Genomic DNA, 22508 nt, shown 5'->3' on the forward strand with positions numbered 1-22508 from the left:
GAGATGGAATAAATGGAGATTAAATAATGAAATAATATATTAAATTCAATACAACTTAATATATTAGTTAATTATTGATTATTTATTTTAAGTGGATGCAATGCTCTTAACATAAACTACGAATTACATTTCTTAACGATTCCATAGTCTAAGACTTTAGTTTGTTTAAGAGGGATTATATTATCCTTTATTTTATTATATGTGTCAATCGGTTTCATAACGCTGCCCATCTGATCTGGAAATAGCATCTATATTCACTGAAACATTATTTAAAGCAACATTATCAAGCTGTACCACAGAATCTTTTTCATGCACGATGATTCACAATTTTCAGCTTTGCTTCATGATCAAGAAGTCGAGTTTTGACATTTACTATTGTCAAACAATTGTCAGGTAGGGTCTCTATCTCCCTAGCAACTCTGTCATAGCTAGGCGGAAGAGTTAAAAGTAAATGAGCGATTTGGTCTATTTCGTCTAACTTTACGCACGGCACACTAAGTATAAGGTTGTCAAACAAATTAAAATATTTTAGTAGCGGTGTATCTCCCTCTAGCTTTAGAGCCGATAGTTGCCTTAGTAATGAGAGCATTGATGATACGCTTTTTCGGTCGTAAATGGAATCTAAATTTTCAAAAATTTGCTTAGCATTATTTTCATTATTGGCAACACACAAGAAAGAATCACTCAAGTGGTCTATGATAATCTTCCTTGCCTTTGCTTGTGCGCTCTTCATCGCATCCGATAGGTCCACTTGTTCTTCGTCAATTACTCTTAATAGATCGTTCTCTTCTAAAAGAGCCCTTACTCGAATCTTCCAAATGTAATATTTCTCTCCATCAAACGCTTTTATGTTCCTAACCCCGATATCCATTCTTCTTCTACTTCAGATTTATGATCAGCTCCTATCAAATGCAAATCGGTGTCGCGTCTCTTGCGAAATTAATTTTTACGGCGAATTGGGAAACGGCGTTAATTCCTGTTGAATTTTGAAATACATTTATAAGCTTTTGCGACACAAACACACATACTACACATACATACATATTAAAATATGTTTGCGCATAGTTTATACATACATGTAGCTATTAAGATTCCGTTGTTTTAATACTTCCACTTATATATATCGCTTTACGTTCAACAAACAGAGCCATCAATCATCTGCATTTTGTGCATGTTGAAAATATTTAGCTATAATACGACTAACATATTAAATATGTACATACATATGTATGTATGTATACTTATAAGGATGTATGTATTGACGTACTTTGCTCTTTGGTGTAGTTATCTTATATTAGCGTCTGCTAGAACCCGCCGTCCTTACGCAGCTTCATTGTGTTGCCACTAACCCGCGAATGAGCGACATTGAGTAATAATAGGTTCTGCAAAGCGAACTGTCTACTTGACACTAACAGTTTCAACAATAACAGTGACAGTGACGTCACATTTTCGGAATCAACACGAGTCAGCTCGTGGCCCTGATCAAGAATATATGTATATACTTTACGGGGTCTGCGATGATTCCTTCTGCCTGTTACATACTTTTTAAAACCATTGTGCCATTGCAGGACCAAACTGAAATTACTAGCCATATACCACATAGACTGACACCACGATTGAGGGTCTTTTAACAATGAACTTTCAGCATACATGGGTAGTGGTTCAGGCACTAACCATAAAACACATAGACCGGACAAGTAGTGTAAAGCGATTCTATGGTTCTATGGTTAGTGGTTCAGGTCATATAACAGAACAGAACAGAAGCCGAAAATGTGACGTCCCAGCATAACTGTTAAGTTCAATTTAAAAGTAACGGAACTGCTCTTTGCGCAACTACAAAGCCTTTTAACGGCGATCTCGTAAAATATTGTTCAACTTGGATCAACAATTTGCTAAAGCCTTCGATGTTTGGTGAAAACATTCTATAGATGTATACATACATATATTTGTACACAGTGTCAGCCGTAGATGTAACTTTGTAGTATCCCCAACCCATTGAGGCGTGACAACCGAGCAGAAAGATATACATATACTACGTAAAATATTGAAAGTGAATGGTTTTAGCTTGGGTTGCAAGATTGAACATGCAATATCTGTTTTCATAATTTTAATATTTGTGACTGTGCTAAAAAGGATACTTTCAAGCACTTAAATATTGAAATAGTAAATAATATAAATAATACATTTAGATAAAACGAATTACAAACTCTTATAATATTAATTATGGCATTGAGTAACATTGAGTGGATAGCAAAATACAAAGATGACAGTGAAAAATCAAAATCTGTATATAAGTTTAAATTTTATTACAAAATATTTCTTAAAACTTAACAGTACAACTACAACTATTAACGCTCAATTAATGTTTGATCATTTTGAAAATGCTGTCAGTATGAGCATACGAACATACAGCCACACATACGTAAGCAAGTATGCATGAGCGTACATCAGCAGATGCATACATACATAATACACTCAAAATGACCCAAGTCCAAGCTGTTTTTAAAATTAGTTTTTACTACTCATGTACTCATACGTACGTACTTATGGGTTTCATAAAAGGGCGTATAGTTATTATAATAATAAATTTTTGGAATTAAAATGTACAGGTTCACATATGTATGTATGTATGCGTAGGTAATTTCTGATGGTTCATAGTTTGTAATTCATAGGAGGAGTCGGTACCACAACAATATTTACAGGTGTCCTGCAGTGTAATCGAATTTAGACATTTTCCCTTGCATTACAACAACTTCATACAATTCTTTTGGCTATTATATTGCGAAAACCCTTTCGTCTTACTCAAACTTGCATTTCCGTCAGATTGAAAGGCAACTGAGTTTTGGGTTCGGGTGGATAAAGAACTAAAACGCGAATTATATCATTTACAAAATTCGCCGAAAGTTAAATAATTACTATTCGAATTGAATAAAAATATCAGAGAGTTTGAGCATGGCTATGTATGCTAACTACCAAAGATCAAACACACTGAACCTTTTCTCAATTTATACAAACGAATACAAACATAATCTGGCTACAAAATTTGTACTTTTGTAATTTCCTTAAAAAATGTGAAATATGAATTTAAAGCCATAATTTTTGGGGTGACTGTTTAGGAAATCATTGAAGTTGTATGTGCTGCCATTGCTATATCGACTACATCCGCTTTTTGCCTATCTTTCTTAAGTACATCTGTATATACAATTTAAAATAGGATATGTACATGTATTTAGTGTTTGTACATACATTTGACATTTTCGCTCATTGCATTCATACATACTTAATACATATGCAAATGTACATGTAGAGTGAATCACAGGATTTTAATTTTACTATGTTCAACAATCAATAACTATATGAATTTAACACTCCTAGCTCCGTCGCTGCGCATGCTTTACACATAAGTTAATTTCGATGTGGCATTTAGCAATTAATTGAAACACTTTTCGTAATTAAGTTTAACTTTTTAAAGTATATAATTTGCAGTCCATTGTTGCCCCTTATGATTAGTTGCTTGCTGCAATTTCGAACTCCTTGTGCCAATTGCTGCTCGGAGTCATCTTAATGTACATGCTTACATAACCCAGTCTCATGCGCATCTTCTAAACTAGCTGAAGCTGCTGTTGCTGCCGGTAGTACACATGGGGCTTGCTGCCCATCGGGCTAGTGCTGGCTGTTCCCGGTACAAGTAACACTTCTGCTGCTGCCGCTGCTGCGCAGCTATGAGCATCAGCTGGTGACTGGCAATGTCACCGCAGATGGCTGAAGTGCACTTCTAGCCAGCAGGGACAGCACATAATATCCTGTCGACGATACATGTTACCCCAGCCCTTGGCGAAACTGATCTTCATACTAAACCGATCGATTGGCCCTAAATGGGTCTGTTCCATCTGCTTTTCGGCCAGCCATTGAGCCCTGCCAAATAAGAAATAGAGTTTAGCGCACGCAATATACATAAGTGTTAATATACCAACTGTACCTGTGTGTTTCAAAGGCTTTGAGACAATAGCCAGGCATCAATTTACACACCCGGTCCAAGCGCTCGGCAAGCGTTGGCGAGTCCACAAATATCGGCACATTGCTTCGATTGTAGATCCACACGTCCCCACACTCCAGACTTAGGGTCACACCTATTTGAAAAAAAATCTTAAACTAAATACACTCGTCTAGTCAGGAGTTCACAGCTCGAGCTTACCCAGACCGATCTTCAGACGCGTCTTTTGGACTGCATCCGACGATGTTTGCTTCCCACAAAATTCGCGTAGGCACATATTCTCTCCAGTGCAGTCCACTGGCCCGTCTGTGTGGATATTAACTGCCAACCTCCTGGCGTGGAACAGGTCTCCAACACGCTGCGATAGTTCCCAATAGGCAATCTGGCACCAAGCATTATTATTCGCGCTGTGATCTAAAATTTAAAAATAATGGAAATCAATACATTAGCAAAATTCGCTGACTTGTTATTATATTATAAACATGTAAGAAAGCTCTACTCGAGACTGCTCGACTACGAAATCCCTTGAACCCTTCGAAGAACTGATATTTCAATCATTTTTCGTTTCCTTTCTGCTTACACAAGAACACACACACAGACGCACATACAAAAACACGCATGGTCTGCAGTGTGGGCTATGACTATGAAAATTTTAAATTTAATTTTTAATAACTTTCCTTGTCGATGGACGATCTTCATGAAACTTTCAGATCGTGCTTATAACATTGAAATGCGTGCATTAGCCAAAGCACAAGTCTCTAGTATTTCAAATACGTCTTTTACAATGAAGGGGTAAATTATAACAAAAATCGAAATTTTATATAAATCATATAAATGAACATTTAAAATTTTGTGCGTCCAACTTCAAAGATGTAGGAGATATAATTTAATAACTGATTTTCGATAAGGTTTTTAATCGATAAAAAAAATAACGGGATGAGTTTTTGGAGATAAACTCGATATCCACGCTATAACACGGGCTATAACACGGGCATTAACAAAAAATTAAAGTCTCAAGCTGTTATTTCTTCTGAGATCGACGCGTTCGTTCGTACGAGCAAACGGACAGACAGACATACAGAATATATATATTTGTAGGGTCTGCCAAGTCTCCTTTTACCTGTTCCATACATTTCAACAAAACCATCATAATCATTTTCCCATTTTGAATGGGTTCAGGGTATAAAAACAAATCTCAGCAAGTAATGTTGCATATAAAGTATATCAAGCAACCGAACATAAGACTCGTTCACGGCCTCATGTCTCGAGGAAAGCTGCAGTAGTTTAATCTGCACATGCTGGAGATCTATTGTTGTTCAAAAACTTTGGATTGTCGCGTCTTCTATGGACGTAGCTTTTCGAACTTGTTTTTGATACAGAGATAATCTAAAATCTTTATCCTAAACTGTACATATACTCAGCTCTAATTTTCATATACGACTATATACATTTCAAGTTAAACCTAGAATATAGCTATTGCCTGTGCATATTAGCGGTCTGCTGGAGGACAAAGAGCTTTGCTCCCCGCTATGTCGACTATGCTGACCTGACTCGTCATTGACACTAAAAAGTATTTTCCGACTAAGGCAAACTGCCAAAGCAAACAAATAAGCGTGCTCTAATCGAAAGTGCACGACTATTATATACCCTAGGTCCTGCAGACGTGCTGTGCTAACTGCGTAATTTATGCGGCTTCAGCGCTTTGGTTCTATAAGTTCTGTTTCTAAACTGAATTGTTGAAAACCCTTTCTATTAGATTGACTTTCCTGATAAACAAAATATTGATGGAGGCATTCAAATGTATAGTATGACTTTGCTTTAGGGAATGCACACATTTGGATGCCTTCATCAATCAGAGCTAGGCGGTACTATAAGTTCGAAACATACTAACTTAGTGTATTCTTTGTAAGCACATCGATTTTAATCGATAAAAGGAAATAGAGGGTGAACTGCCGCCTACACATTCTACCCTGAATTTACATGTCTATGTGTCTATAAAATAGAAAAAAATGAGACTTCGTTATCCAAATATTAAACATATAACACTAAAAATAATACGAAAACATAAAAAGATTTGAAATAAAAAATCAATTAACCTTTTGGTTTCATTTGCAAAACAAAGACAAAAATAATTTGCTATTTTTTTCCTTTTTTTTAAAAATAGTTTTACGATTCTAAACTCATTGGATTTGCTTAACGATTTGGTGTGTAAGCCTCAAAGAAATGTATTTCGTAAATTATTTATATGATTAAGTTATTTAAATACTCTCACTTTGAACTAAAACTTGATAAGCTATATACTGTGAGCCACTGCGAGCTCACTTAATACAGGGTATACAATTTATAGCCTTTGCAGTTTTGCTATTTTGCCACTTCTTTGGCGCCTGCTCTGGCACACGCCATCGATGAGGGGAATTTTTTTCTTGTCTTTGGCTCTTTGGGATCTCTAGCGCCGCCTGAGCGTTGTTGTTTTGTATTTTTCAGTCAATGTGCTATGTACATATGTATATGTATGTATGTATGTATGTATGTATGTATGTATGTACGTATGCACACAATCGTACATAACTACATAATTACAAACAGAAGTGCGAACCGACTGGCTACTACATCATCTTTAAATTTAGATTGTTTTAAATGCTATCTATGTGCATACATACACACACACACGCATACGTATCTACATATATGTACGTGCGTGTGCGCGCAGTGTAAGTTTATTAGTGGCCACACATGTCGGTGTTGTAAGTGCACACACACATACAGACGCACATACATATGCAATAGTATATCTATGCACGCTGTGGTGGCAATATCTTTCCCCCTTATTATTCTTGGCTTATAACTTGCATTAACAGTCCTCGGTTAGGATTAGATCAAGCTCATTCTTGCTGTTAAACGCCTGAGTGGAGCAACTTATTTACCGATGACTCGAGATTGCAGCTTATATCTACATACGAACACATGTGTTCAAGAAAATTGTAGTGCTATTCTACACTAATCTTAAGCTAACGCAAAGGAATATTTATACTCATTATACTCAAATGCATTTTCGGATATACCAGAAATCATATTAGTTGAAGAGCTAGAAAGCTGAAATCTCAAATTCAGATCCGCGTTGACCACTCAATTATACGCCCACTAGGCGCGTAGCAAATCGGAACTGAAGATATAGTGATTTTTCAAATTCTGCTATATTTTGCTAGAAATCTGAAATTTGTTATATGTATATACGCGGCTTGACCACCCAAGTCCAAAGAGCTATGGCGGATATATGTCCTCCCACACAGGCGTGGCAAACCGCAAAAGTTTATATCTCTACTTAACTGCTGATGGGATGTGAATGAGTACTCTGCAAATGGTAACGCCCGACTGCAACGTTCTTACTTGTTTTCCATTACAAAACGAAAAGATGCCCACTTTTTATTTCAAATAGAGTGCAGTGCAGAGAAGAAAACTCTCACAAAATACACTTACATTTAGCTATAAGTAAGCTGTATCGACGACTTTAGGGTCAATAATTGAAAATGAGTAGCTCATAGAAATAGTAATGCTGCATGTAAAAACTCTATAAAGCAATAAATGATTAAATTGTAAAAGAAAGGTTAACAGCAATTAAATTTATAAAATTATATTTTATTTGTATATTAATAAATACATATGTATGTATGGGTGTCAGATAATGTCTTTTATTTATAAGCACGATTTGATTTGAATTAAACTGTAACCTATATCAGAAACTGTAGCCAAAATGGACTGACATTGACTTTCAAATCTGTTATAGATAACAAACTTTACAATATCGGAGATTTCTTTGGATTTATATATGTACGTATGTAATTATGTACATTCATAAAAATTTCAATTTACATTTAAAGACCCAACACTTTATGTGTAAATACATATTTTAATAAATGGTGTGGAACATAATTTTGGCTAATGTATGATGTACTCTTTGCTAAGAAGACCAACTCTGATTCCTCTTGATTTGTATTTAAATTTGTATACGTTTTCATTAATTTATTAAGAGGTTATATAAAGTTAGTTTTTTCTGAATTCTTCCTTTGTTTTCAACACCCTGGTAACAGTATTTGCCCTTCAAGTGCGAATATATCAAATTTAAAGTCTTAATTTACCAACAAGACCCGATCATGTGAACAATTCTATAAATGCATATATGTACATGCAGACATAGTGCATATGTACATACAAGTGTACACTCAGACGCTCATAGATGTAATGCAGAGATGTAATGATGAACATGGGTCAAATCTGATTTTCTGATGGGGCTTTCAAGGAGCCGCGTAGCTTTTGAATTTCAATTAATTAAGCATTCGCATGCAAAGAGCGCCGCATGCCTATAGACCAAATTGATTCAATTTGCTGAATGCAGGCTCTGGCTCTATTTTTAGCACTACTAAGCTAACGGCTCATTCCAATGCAAAAGCTTTTATTCGAAAATGCCATAAAGAAAAAAAAGAGAAATAAATATTGTCCAGTTCGACGGCGGCGTTGGCGGCAGCGCCATGAATGATATCATAACGCCACTGCCCCCGATCACCCGCTACCCACTGAGTAGCTGGCAGAGGCGATAACCAGCCATAGCCATAGTTCCACAGTTCCACAGTGTTTGCACTGTGTAGCCGCGCCCGCGCTGCTCTACAAAGCTTTCGTAAGCAAGCGCCAAAGATTTTTTCTGCTGCTGTCGCAGTCGGCGCAGGCATCGCACAGTAGAGCCTCTGCTGTCAGAGACGGGCAAAAATAAGTAAAGTCATAAACACCGGTTGATTGATTTTTTATGCCATTAGATTGGAAATTAGCCATAAGGACAGAATAAAGGGCAGTTATGAACCCTCAAGTTGGGTAAATTAGAAAAATAAAACGAAACATCTAAATTTTATTGTGCGTAAATACTTAGTTGCATAGGTAGGTAGAAATGCCGACGGTAAATCAAACAACTTGGGTTTGGCTAAACAAATTTCTCCTTTCCTTTTTTTTTTTTTACAAGGTTTTGTTTAAATAGGCATAATTACTGCAAATAATTTGAAGCTAAAAGAAGTGGTTGTCGAATACTTTTTAAACTTTTTAAATATTATTGCTCGTTCCAAAGTTATCAATTTGGCAACGTAAAATGAGCAAAGGCCCCACTGTGAGTCGACAGCCTTGCCGCCGACTCGCTTTTTCGCATTCGCCTCGCAGTGTTTGTATTTGTTTTTCGCTCATTATTTATTTTCGTGTTGTTTTTGCTGTTTTCGTTTAAAAGTTAATATCAATATAGAAAGTGACGACCTGACGCGGCAAACTGGCGCCACGAACAACTTGGCTCGGCCGGCGTGCTCAAACACACGCACGCGACTGCTGCCGTACTCTCTCGCACATTCTCACCACACAAACACAGACACACACACACGCACTCACCCCACAGTATGTGCATAAACACATTTATGTGCGCGCATGTATGTATGTTTTTATATCTATAGAAGCAAGCATGAGTATGCGAGTGTATGCATGTATGTATGTATGAATGTTGTGTCTTACAAACACACACACGTCGGGAGCTGCTTGCTGTTTAGCCGAATTCGTAATAAAGCAGCGCCGAAGATGAGAGAAAGAGAAGAGGAGACCACGTTCAGACTGCGGCATGGCCACAAGCAAACTCACCTTTTCCATCAGTGGTAAAAGACTCAAGACTCGGCACATACAACTGGGACTCCGATTGTTTGATGATGCTGTTGCTGTTGCTGTTGTTGTTCCTATTGCTCTGCACGGCCCACGCAGTCATCGACGAGCTTTCGTTGTTGTTTTGAATGTATTCCTCGGTATCTAGAATTGCCGATTTCTGATCAGTTCAATCCAGTGCCATAGCCACCAAAACCATTTACATACCTTGATCTCTCAGTCTCAGCATTTTTGATCGCTGATACGGCGGGGGTGCGGACTCTGAAAGTGAAAACCCAAGTAAATCATTAAATACATTAGTACATTTATTTATTGTTTTTAAATACTTTTAGCTATTAGGTATTTATATACTGATAAATATTTTTAATCGTTATCCTTTAAAATATCTTAACTTCTCGTTCTTTATGTGTTCTAGATCAAGACGCACTTAATTTTCACGTTTTCTGATAAACGGGTTTCAATTTTGGATTTTTAATGTAAAACATATTAGCAAAGGACAGTACATAATCTATATCTATATCTATGAGTAAATACATACATACATTATATGAAGAATTAATAGTAAATTGTGTGAAGCATAACACTGACCTCTTAAATCATTTATTTTAAAATATACATACATACATACATATGCATATACCCTCCCTTTTGAGATATGTACAGGAATTTATGTATGTATAATATAAAAGCCATGAATTACTTTTACACCCGTTAAATATAAGTCGGTATAGGACAGTGTAATAGCCTAGAGCCGGTCACTAAGGGTTTTGGAAAAACTGAGGAGCAAATCCACTTTATTAGAAATCTAGAAGATGCCCATCTGCTGAAACTCGGATAGTTTTCGAGAAATTAATAAGTAAAAGTAGTCTAGTCTAGTTTTTATTTACATAAAAACATAAAATAATATAAATAAATAATAAATAATTACATATATAAAGAGTGATATCTAATAATATTGCATTGTATTTTTTTTTAATATTTAATTGTATATATTGTATATAAATATTGTATATAAATGTATATATTGTATGATATACCAATCTTTAGACTTCCCTTTTTAAATACATAAGTGTTCGAAACCATATGAGTGATGAGCGTTGAACCCCACTCATACCAGGACACCATGTTAATTCAAGATAACAATTAACAAAACATAGATATACTATAGAATCTAGCTATAGAATCGCTTCAGAGACCCAGGTCTTCAATTGATTCCTAAGTATGTATGCATGTGAGGCCTGTCAATCTCGGACAGATCCTTGGCATCGCAGATACAAATCGTCTAGCTTCTTTATTAATCAATAGAGGACCAATAAATATGTACATATAGAGATAGATATATTAATAAATGTAAGCAGTTTGGAGAATTACCCAAGACTACGACAGGTTGAAATGCGCGTGTTTAAGACAAGCTGTGCGATGAGATCATGCCTCACAAAAATAGTACAATATTAGTATTCGAGAATACATACACACATATGCACGTTGGTACACACAGAAACACATACAACACATCTAACAAAGCCAAAGCAAAGCGAGACCGAAACAAAAAAAAGAAGCAAGATCAGAAAAGAAAACAAGTGGAAGCGCTCAAGAGGTGTTCACTAAAAGATACCCTGTTTGCGGAATTGCATTAGCAGTATAAATCATATATAGATATACGTTTATATGTATGTGTTACATTCCCTATTTAATATTAACTCAGTGATTCGCAAGTGATACGCTAATCTACGCAAAGAGATGCGTGGACATACATGAATACCCTCTTAGCATCTTCTGTGTACAGGGTATAAAGCAGCAACAAACTTGAGCGCAGCCAGGCCAAACATCAGCGCGGCGAAATAAAAATAAATAAATAAAATAAATAATGTTTGCATATCAGCCAGCAGCACTGGGGGACATTTTATTGGCGCACAAATCGTTTGATGTGCGGCGCTTACCGCTGGGAGCGGAGGAAGCTGGCGCTGCAAACGTCAGCGGTACTGCCAGCAGCAGCAGCAGCAGCAGCGACAGCAACAGAAACAGCAACAGCAACGGCGCCGTCGACTTAGTTAGCCCCAGTACCAGTTAAACCTGATTACGTTTGGCTGCTGCTGCTGCTTCCACGCTGACGCCGCGGCGTCGCCTTCGTATGATTCGATAGATTCTTATAAACCTTATGAAACGCCAAAGCCAGCGCCAAAGCCAAACCAAAAGCAAAGCCAAAGCCAAAGCAAAGGGAGCAGTCAAATTCCAACGTTGCCTTTATCGCCCCAATGACGCTGCGCAGCGTATCCGATCGCCGAACTCCATCAAAAAATCAAGTGACTTTACCTCAATACATATATACATACATGTATGCATGTTTTTGGTTGATTGAATCGATTCTAACGCATGGGTTTCACAGGCTAAGAGATATCCTTAAGCCCGATGTTAATAGACACGACATACGTAGGGTGATCATCCGTCCTGGAGTTCCGGGACATGTCCCGCCTTTGGAGGTAATATACCGGTGTCCCGACCTGATTTGCATGCGCAAATTTCGAAAGGGTTTTTTTCCTTTGTTGGCAGTCTCGGAATGAGCTCCGACCCAGATGGGCACCCTAGACATGGTTTAAAATCATCCAATAATTTGCACATACACATATGTACATACACATACATACGGTAACAATTGTCAAAAGTTAAGTTCTTTGTAAAATGAGACTCAAGTTTATAGAGTAATTGGCTTAAAATTGATAGCCGCAAGAAATGGGATAACATAACTAAAATGTATTATCATCAAAAATGTTAAAATCGCCGTAGCTCTAACTACTTAAGGACTCTTTACATTTAACGATTCTTTCACTTAAAGACTTAAGTAAGAAATCAAAACTCAAATAATAATTTTTAAAAATGTACATATGTCGATTTTTTTTTTTTTTTTTTTTTTTTTTTTTTGTAGGTTAGATTAGTCCATAAACAAGGATCGTAGCCGGATACTCCCGAATGGAGCATTTATTTTTGCTTTAAATAATTACGGACGCAACATGGACATTTACCATGTTTGAACTGCTGCAAAATAAGTTTTCATTTTATGAGAACTCCTTTGTGAAGACGAAGGAACAGTGATCTGTATACATACACATTCCTTAATACATCCCGATCCCGATTCTGTCCGAGTCGCTTTCGCTACAATTCCAGGAATTGTGTTCTCTTTTTTTCGTTTTTTTCTGATGTGGAGGGAATAACATTATCGTCTTGTTCAATGTGCTCGGCGCCATCATTAAAAAAAACCTGTCCCCGTTTGGTATCGGGAAGTCGATTCACCGACAACAGACGAAACACAAGCGAAATGCGCTGACGGTGCTGCTGCTGCTGCTGCGAGTCTCGGAACAGTCGAACAGGTAAACACAGCACGATCCATTCTGCCGTGCCTCCAAGAGCCTGTTTACCTTTGCCGTCGTGCATCAGGGAGGTCCACGCTTTTTTTTTTAACATGCACATTAAAGGCAAATGGAAGAAGAAGCAAACGGTTGTTGCTCGAAACAAAAAGTATTTGCTATTAACAGTAATTGGTTTTATGTTACGAAGACGATGTACATGCATCTGAATATATCCGTTCATTGCTATGAATGCATTCACACACATACACACATACAATATGTATGTATGCACCCACTGCATCGACAAAACGGTTAATAATAGGGTATTTCGAAAAACAAAGCATTGAGGCAGCTCATAAAAAATAATCGAATAATTCATCTTCAACGAGTAGAGACCTCTGAATCTAGTTATCTGTCTGAAATCCAACTAACCAACATTTTTAGAAAATAACTAATATCTAAAGTCCAATATTAAAGACACTTTAGATACATTTAGGATATAAAAACAAGATACATACACATATTAGATATACGTATATAAGATATCAGATAGACATATGCGTATAAAATTGAATCATATATATTATAGAATGGTCCAAGACTAGAAGATCCCCTGAATCCTGAATCTATATAAATATATTTAGGTTTTCGTAATGGCTTATCATTATTTACGAGAAAACAATGAATCTGAAAACTTTGCTATTTCAGGCTTGTCGCAAAATTAGTAGCATTTTGCGCGATAGTTTTATTTCCTGGCGCCAAGTTCTAAATTTATAGAACAATTTCGACGCTGTTGTGTCGGTTGATCTGGCATACATAATATATGCACATATATACATGCACATACATATGTATATGCATAAATAGAGAGAAGTGTCTTTCCTCTCGAGATAGAAATACTTTCGCTTCAAAGGGTTGAAATATTTAACCTCGTTGCAAAATCAACTTCATGAGTATTTCACGTACTACAGCACGACTCATATCAAATATTAACGTCATATTTATAGGATATAGATAAATCAATATTGAACTAATCTATAATGATATAGATTTAGCGACGCCATCAGTTCACAATAAACTTATATCCTTTTCAAAGTATATCGCTTTAAGGGCTGTAGAATTGGAGAAGATATATCTACAATCGCGTCAGAATCGAAATTCCACATTAAGTACGGCGATTTAGTCTATAGTATTTACTAGGTCTCACGTCTATTGTAAGGACTTCTGGTATTAGTATATAAAGAGCATTTTGTTATTCCTGATATTCTGTTTTATTTCAGGGATTTTTAGTTCAACACAATTCATAAATATTTTCATATAGATTTATTGGCCTACCTGAATCGATTGGATAGTTTATCCGATACCAGTGCAGTGGATTGCAGCAGATATAGACGGAGTCCCGAGCACTGGGGCAAGTGGGCAGACGCCTTAGCTCGCCGGCATCCATGAGGTCGGACCAAAGAAAAAGCTGGCACGTGGTCACATGTTGCCCCTTGTCGATGGGCAAGCTGCACTTGATTAGGATGCACTGCAGATAGCTCGACGTGTCTGGCGGGTCGCGCTTGTGAGGCGGATCCACGCGACTTCTTACGGCCTGGAGTAGATCGGCTATCTGTTTGCTCTTGAGCTTCTTTAGCAATGCATCGAAGTTTTGGTGCACCGTCTCTAGACGCAAGGCTGTCGCTGACATTGACCCGGCCCCGGCTGGGGACAACGTGGGCGACTGGGTATGCATTGGGCAGGTGGGTGTGGATGAGGCTGTGCGCTGTCGGCTCTGACTGTGGCGTTTGCTCTGCACCGGGTTCGCTTTCGAAAAGAATCTGTTCCCGAAGTCTGTCGTCGTCCCGCTGCTGCTGTTGCTGCTGCTGCTGCTGTCTCCGCCGCCGCCACAGCAGTTGCGAAACATCTTCGCCGCTGTCGTGGCAAAGGTAGCCGCGGCTGTCGTTGAATGTGCATTGGAACAAGCCGGCATCGGCATCGGCATCGGCACAGCCGCCGACATCGGTAGAGCCCACTCCGGACAGAACCTGTTTTCGTCGACCAACATGCCGGCGCCAGAGCTTGCGTAACTGCATCCATCTTTTATATAGGAATAGTTCGATTCTTCGGTCGCCGAGGCGGACACGGAAATGTCTTCTTGCCCACTTGGGTGGCACATCAGCTGCAGCTGGGGCTGGTTGTGGGTGGGGCGATAGGAGCCTGAGCAGTCTATGGAGGGTATTGAACTGTACGGTGGTGGGGACGGGCTGTTCGGCTGCCGCATCATCATCAGCGAAGACTGATCCGCGTAGCAGCAACAGAAGCTGCCGCAACTCTGAAGGTGGCGTTGATGTGGAGGGTGCAGCGGCTGTTGTTGCTGCATGGGTGTCGGTATCCCATCCGCATCGCACGTAGCCGGGTTGTTTCTTGACGCATAACGCCATAGTTTTTTTTTCTTTTCGCTTTGGAATATCATGGAGGGACATCAATTCTTTTGGTAACATCGATATTATCGAATGTGCATTATTTGAGTTAATCAACTTTATTCAGACGCACTCATAGGGCTCGACTCGGTCGACGACTCGATTGCTTTGTGATATGTGCGGTGGGCTAGTATTCGGGCTGAGTCTGACTTCCTTCCAATTACAGTTAACGTTAACTCATGTGCATCTATGATTGCATATGTACAATAAATACATATAATTATTATTATACGTATTGACTAGGCTTGGCTTGGCGGTAAAGTCGAATTCCTTTGTATCACTCGAGAGATTTTAGCTATGATATGATTTTGGTGGTGTTTCGATTGCTTTGATATGCACTCTGCAAAAATTAAAAAATGAGAAAATATTTCCATTAATATTCATTAATTAAAAATCAAGCAGTATATTTTCGGTCTACCGAAAATTATGGTAAACAGTAGTATATCCTTAATAATTTTAATGTATGCTTATGTTTAAGTGTCCATTCGCTGTGCAGTATTTTTGTTATCATCGTTCTTTCAAAATTTTCAACTTGGGATACAAAGCAACTTCAAGATCAGAATGAACTTTAAATACGTAGATATATCATCAAATCAAATCTAAACTATATTTATGATTTTTTTTATAAAGTAATTATGTCTACACCAAAATAAGGGTCAAAGTTTTGTTTTTTGTTAAATTATATTCTATCAGTACATATGTAAATATGTATATTAAGACTTATTCTATCAAATCTTTACATTAGCCAATCAATACTCATGAATCAAATATTTAAGAAAACTAAGTGAGTTTAATTTTCAGAAAAAAACTAACCTAATTGTTTTTATTGAAGCATTAAAATAAAACAAGTAAGAACGTTGCAGTCGGGCATTACCGACTGCGGAATACTCATTCATATCACAATATTATAGAAAATGCAGTTTTTCTTGATTTGCCACGCCCCTACTGGGCATAGACACATCATTTTGGGTTAGCTAACAGTAACCTAACTGCAAAATTTGGATGCTTACGCTCTGAAAATGTGAGAATTACAAGGTATTTTTCAATATGCCACGCCCCTAAAAAGGCGTAACAATTTTTGGCTCATCGATAGAGGAGGTTACTAGTAACTTAACTATCCATATTTCAAGATTCTTGCTTTTATTGTTTCGGAGATATAAACTGTTCTGGTTTGTCACGCATCTGTAGGCGGACACATATCCGATTTAGCTCTATTCCTATCCTATCCTATTGAAAAAATCACTATATCTTCAGGTCCGATTTGCCACGCCCCTAGTGGGCGTAGACATTTAATTTTTCACTAATCTTTATGGATTCATAATATTAGCTCACGTGCAAAATGTCAACGTTCTAGCTTTAGAACTCTAGGAGATACAGTTTTATCCGATTTGCCACGCCCTTAATGGGCGTATATACATCCACCGCAGCTCATGATCTTAAGTGGTCAACGCGGATCTACATTCTAAATTTCAGCTTTCTAGCTCTTCAGCTAATATGATTTCTGGCATATTGGAAAATGCATTTTCTGATATGCCACATGCCCACATGCATTTGCACATATACATATGTACATAGTAAAAGTGCTTGCCACGTGCGTTTGCTAATTGGCCAAACGTTTTGCTTAATACAATACTTAATGACACTTAAAGAAAATTTTAGTACTTATATGATCTACATATGTATGTACATAAGTATATACTTATTGTAATGAATATTTGACTTTTTTTGAAAAGAGCGAAATCATTCCCAGTTATATATATATATGTATGTATATACATTTGCAACGGACATAGATTTTATAAAAATGACAAATCTTTAGCTTTTATAGGTTATATATTTTTATTATTATTGAATATTACATATTTTTTTTTTAGGAATTACAGCTGGTTCAATAAAATATGGTTCAAACTCTAAAAAAAAATTATTTACAAGTCCTCATGTCAACATCGCATTCAAAAAACACACACAAACACACACATTTATTCACGAATTGATATCAAATTATCATATCATATTGAAACAAATAAATACACAGTTCTTTTTAAAATATAGTTTAATAAATAATTAATATTACCGTATTTAAATTTGACTTATTTTGTTATTTATACATACATACATAAATTCATATTAAGTCCATCCCTTTACGGAAGAAAACTTTTTGGGGCACTGTATATGTAAACATTTTCCAAATAAAAGTCTCAATCTTTTTTCTAGCGGCGAAATACTTTACAAATCAGATATTGCAAAAAATCTAATCTACTTTTCCATTTCGTGAACGAGTATAAAAACTAAAATAAAATGAATAGACGAAAAACTTATCTGGGGTTAAGCGCTCTGCTTTTACAAACATTTGTATGTATGAATGTATGTATGTACATATGTACATTCATTTGCACACAGACACACATACATACCCATCAGAGAGCTTCCGGTTCTTTGCCAGGTACTCTAGAATAGTACCTTAAATTGAAAGCATTGACCACCTGCATACAAGCATACATACATATGCATATTGTTGAAATGGGCATGAGCGCATACATGTATGTAAGTATGCTTTTTTTTTGAAAATGCATGAAATTGCCTGATGTGTGTATGTATGTAAATTATGTCATGCACACTACTCGAGATGCATACATACGTACACACACAATAAAGTATTGTATGTGTATGTGATTAGCTCTTATCAGAGCTTAAAAAGCACAAACGCGCCGCACAACTAGCGAATCCAAGGCGCATGAGTAATATGCCGATCGCAGTGACGGCGTCGGGCTGCGCAGCATCACTGCCTGGCGCTGACTCTGGCGCTGGCAGCGCTGGCAGCGACCGCTGCAAGTAACAACCCAAATACAAAACTGTGGCCCCTACGACCATTTTGTTGCTGGTTGACTGGCTCGCTGGCATTTCTTGTGCTCCTTATCGCGACGACAACAGTGGCGCCGCCGACTTGACGGCACGACTACACGCTCAGCCGAACACACACACACACGCATGCATACATATATGTGTGCATACATGTATGTATGTACATACATACGTACAAATGTTCATATGCATACATACACACACACAAATGTATTGAATTTACTTGCTCGCTTGCGTGCCAGCCAGAGGCAAAAGCAAAAGCAAAGGCAAAGGCAGGGTAACAACGCGACGAGACGAGACGAGACTCAATGAGGCACAGGCGCCACAGTGGGCGCCACTGACGTAAACGTAATAAAAGAAATAATAGTAACGATGTCGGCGGCGGCGTCGTCGCAATGGCGCCACCAATATAAACTTATATCAGACAGACACGAAACAACGACAGCGCCAGAAACAACAACAACAACACAACAACGATACTGTAGACCGACGCGTCGGTCGGTCGGTTGGTCGCTCGCTCGGTCGTTTTGTCAGCCGGTTTGACAAGTTGGAAGAATCAAAAATCTGAGGTGAATTCGAACGAGCGAGAGCACAGAGCAAGTGCACAAGAGAGCATCGGTTCAGTGTGTGTGTGCGTGTACATGTATGTATATGTGTGTATAAATACATTGTATAGATGTATGCATACATGGACGTGTGGGTGTATGTGTGTGTGTCTATAGGTGGCAAAGAAATAACACATTTCCGAATTCTTTTGAAAATTCAACAAGTATAAAAATCTAGTATTGGAATAGTATGCGCAATGTGGAGCAGCGGAGGAGCAAGGATGTCCGGGAATATTGTTATAAACAGTAGGCAAATGCCTCTTTAAATACATACATATATTTTTCTTTATTATTTATACGTATGCCCGCACTAGTTCGTGGAAAATCGCTGGCACATAACCATGCACATCTGTGAAATATATGCGCATACACCTGCTGACGGCGCTATCATCAATGCTGATGGATGCCATTCAAGTAGGTGAAATATTGTTGTTTATAAGTAAATTGCAATGTCGCCGGCAAGTGTTACAGTGCGTCGGAGCAGAATTGGTATAATAATCAAGCGAAATTACACAGGAGAGGTATTTTCCAGTTGAATTTCCGTTTGCAGTTCGAAGAATGTGTGGGATGTGATTAAAAAACATCTTAACAAAATCACTATGTATGTAAGTATGTAACGTTCATACCATCCGAGTCTCTAATTTGCCTCTAATTAGTCAGATCTACTTAAAACCATTTTCATTCAAGTCACCTTTATGGCAGGGCAGAATTCAGAACGGATAAAGATTTGAGCTTTAGAATTACTAATTGATGTATATGCCTATGTATTAATATATATATAGTACTACATAAAATATTTGTATATACTTACTTCATTGATGTGGTTATTATTCCATTATATCCTTTAAGGCTTATTGTATAAATCACACCAATTTTACGTTGATTATGTTGGTGTATTGCAATTTGTTGATATGTATGAGGGTTTCATTCACATTTATTTAACGATTCACATTGCGATTATTGATATTAAATCGTAATTATTCTTCACTACTGAAACTGTTTCGATTTAAAACACGCGGTGTCGATATTGATTTATTATTTTTCGTAAGCACTAATCGAGTTGTCAGCATTATTTGATGGCCTACTGTTTACATAAATACAAACATACATACATGCATGCATACATATATACACATATAGCCTCATATCTCTCTCATTAAGAGCATTGTTTTGGTTTTCGAAGGAACTGGAATTTATATCTGATGGAGGGAATGATGTTAATCAAATAATAATTCTTATGGCTTAGAAGATTGTTTTACACTGGATTTCAGCTAAAGGCGAACAGCTATGAATATTTTTTAATTTTCTTGCAAAATATGTGATTATAGTACTAAATATTTGCTCATATTTTTAATATTATACATATATTGTTTCGGACTAGACAATTTATTCTATTAGTGCTCCAAATCTTGTTATATAAGATTGTTTACACATATATATGGCATATATCGTGTTCTGCAGCATAAAAGATAATGTATTCTAACACTGAATAAATACTTTATATTCAGTATATACACATATACATATATATATATATATATATATATATATATATATATATATATATATATATATATATATATATATATATATATATATAATCAGAAGCACGGAATATCCATATCTAAAGAACTAAATAGTATCGAAGTTCATAGAACACTCATTATTAATAAATACACAATAATATTTAACATACATACACATATATATGTCTGTATGTTGATTTGTAGTGAATATAGAATGTAAATATGTATGTATTTTTGCTCACAACGTATCCACGTATTATCGGTTGCTTGAAGCATTGATCAATCAATGGAAGACGTAAGTATTTTCTATGTATGTACGTATGTATTTATGTATCTTGCGTTACGTTACGTTCGTTAGCAGTCGTCACGCATATTTCAATGGTAAATGCGAGTTACGTACGCACACCTCTTTTTGTTTATTGATCAATATTTCTTACTTCGCACTTTTTGTGTGCCGTTATTCCACTTGAATATATATTTTGATACGGCTTACACATGTGAACGGTGACGGCGACGGCGACGAATTTGTGTTTGCTCGTCACTTAATACACTCAATCTTTCATTTCACTTTTCGCTTGCACAATGCTCGAATATAGGGGAGAACTAAGAAATATGTCCAAAATAATATAGATCAGCATAGAACGCGAACGCTGTGAAAAAGCAACTGCCGCTGGACTATGTATTTAGCATTTATTTGTTGGTTACGCCCGCGTAACAAAAAATGTTCGGATAGCAACCGAAAAATACCACGTCCGCTCACAACGAAAGTTTCTTGCGATTTGAGACAACATGCATATGTGTGTTTTAGTATCTGACGAATGTGTGGTGAGTTTGTCAACGCTCTCTCTCTCGCATACGGCGACGCTCGCCACACTAACACAAATGCACTTGCCACTAACTTGAAGTTGGCCGTACGCAATTTTTGACTCGCTTGAAGTTGGCTGCGCGCGAAATTCAGTTGCGTTATTTTGAGCGCAAGATGCAGTTGAACATGATATTAAAATGTTAATTTAACACAAATATAAATAATATAATAATACATATAATAATATATTATATAATACATACGTAATTAAACTCATATTGCAATGTTTGTATTTAACTTAATAATTTAAGAAATTATGATTATTTTTGAATTTAATCGCTATAACCAAAATTAATAATTCACATATATGTACCTGTTAAGAAAAATGAGTAATTTTCAATCGTTGTGAACATATGTATATAGAACTATGCAAAAAGGCATGATGTGCATTATAGATCCGATCAAGAATGTGTATCGTTTAAGTCTTTCCGATGATCAGTGCACCTCTATACACAGATAGACATACACAAGTATAAATAGAGAGAAAGAGAGAGAGAGAGATAGGGAGACAGAGAGCAAGAGAGAGAGAGAGAAAGTTGAGTTCCAAGGGAGATCAAAAAAGTATTGGAGAGCGTGTTGGCCAGCTCCAGCAGAGATAATTGTTTAGGGCTTGGACGACTTGAGAACATAAAAGCAAATAGGCTGCTGTCATTACGATAATAACAGGTCGGAACCGCAGGGTCTCGATGACTGTGGGATGGCAGCGGAAGACGAAGACTGACTCACCTGACGACAGAATATAATACCTAAGAGATTCAAGAAGTTGTTCAGGATGCGATGAATTAGAATATTGACAACGTATAGATTTTGTATAATTAACTATTTCTATACTTACTTTATTTGGTAGGATGTTTTAAATATACAAAATATAAATAATATGTAAACATGATTATAATTTATACTATATATTATGGAGAATCGAAATTTGAAAATAGAATCCAGTTGAAATCTAAGAATAAAAATATTTAGAGGATACATCAATCAAAACAGCTTAAAAATCCATTGTATCACAGCTTTGCGGGTTTTATAATTAAAAAGTATGTCACATAACTAATACAGAAGAATCCGGCTATAATGACTCCGTTTATAGCGTCTGTGCGTTTATAGCGACGAAAATTCTGGTCACCTGAAAAACTTTTAAAAGGAAACTTATACGGTTATAGCGCTTTCT

General features: G+C 36.9%; 1 protein-coding gene and 1 long non-coding RNA gene across 8 annotated transcripts; one reads left to right on the top strand and one right to left on the bottom strand.

Annotated features, from left to right (window-relative positions):
- Positions 1-60: 60 nt before the first annotated feature.
- Positions 61-21260, bottom strand: LOC6572083 (mothers against decapentaplegic homolog 6). Of its 4 annotated transcripts, XM_015166195.3 has the most exons (10): positions 20910-21260; positions 19758-19942; positions 14353-15819; positions 9881-9934; positions 9656-9817; positions 4196-4408; positions 3980-4130; positions 1268-3915; positions 1077-1188; positions 61-976 (listed from the first exon to the last, which is right to left on the bottom strand). In XM_015166195.3, exons 3-8 carry the CDS (start codon positions 15470-15472, stop codon positions 3750-3752), a joined length of 1866 nt encoding a protein of 621 aa, XP_015021681.1. In that variant the 5' UTR covers positions 15473-15819; positions 19758-19942; positions 20910-21260; the 3' UTR covers positions 61-976; positions 1077-1188; positions 1268-3749. The 4 variants fall into 4 exon arrangements, with proteins under 4 accessions (XP_015021681.1, XP_043863677.1, XP_043863675.1 ...); XM_044007742.1 differs by lacking the exon at positions 20910-21260 and having other exon boundaries at positions 1077-1158; positions 19758-20030; XM_044007740.1 differs by lacking the exon at positions 20910-21260 and having other exon boundaries at positions 19758-20030.
- Positions 18730-19761, top strand: LOC116803689. Of its 4 annotated transcripts, XR_004363728.2 has the most exons (3): positions 18730-19192; positions 19261-19551; positions 19603-19761. It is a non-coding gene; the product is annotated as an uncharacterized LOC116803689 (long non-coding RNA). The 4 variants fall into 4 exon arrangements; XR_006356761.1 differs by having other exon boundaries at positions 18730-19551; XR_006356763.1 differs by having other exon boundaries at positions 18730-19551; positions 19607-19761.
- Positions 21261-22508: the final 1248 nt, after the last annotated feature.

This window comes from Drosophila mojavensis, unplaced genomic scaffold (assembly GCF_018153725.1).
Source record: "Drosophila mojavensis isolate 15081-1352.22 unplaced genomic scaffold, ASM1815372v1 contig_19, whole genome shotgun sequence".
In the NCBI taxonomy this organism is placed as follows: Eukaryota; Metazoa; Arthropoda; class Insecta; order Diptera; family Drosophilidae; genus Drosophila; species Drosophila mojavensis.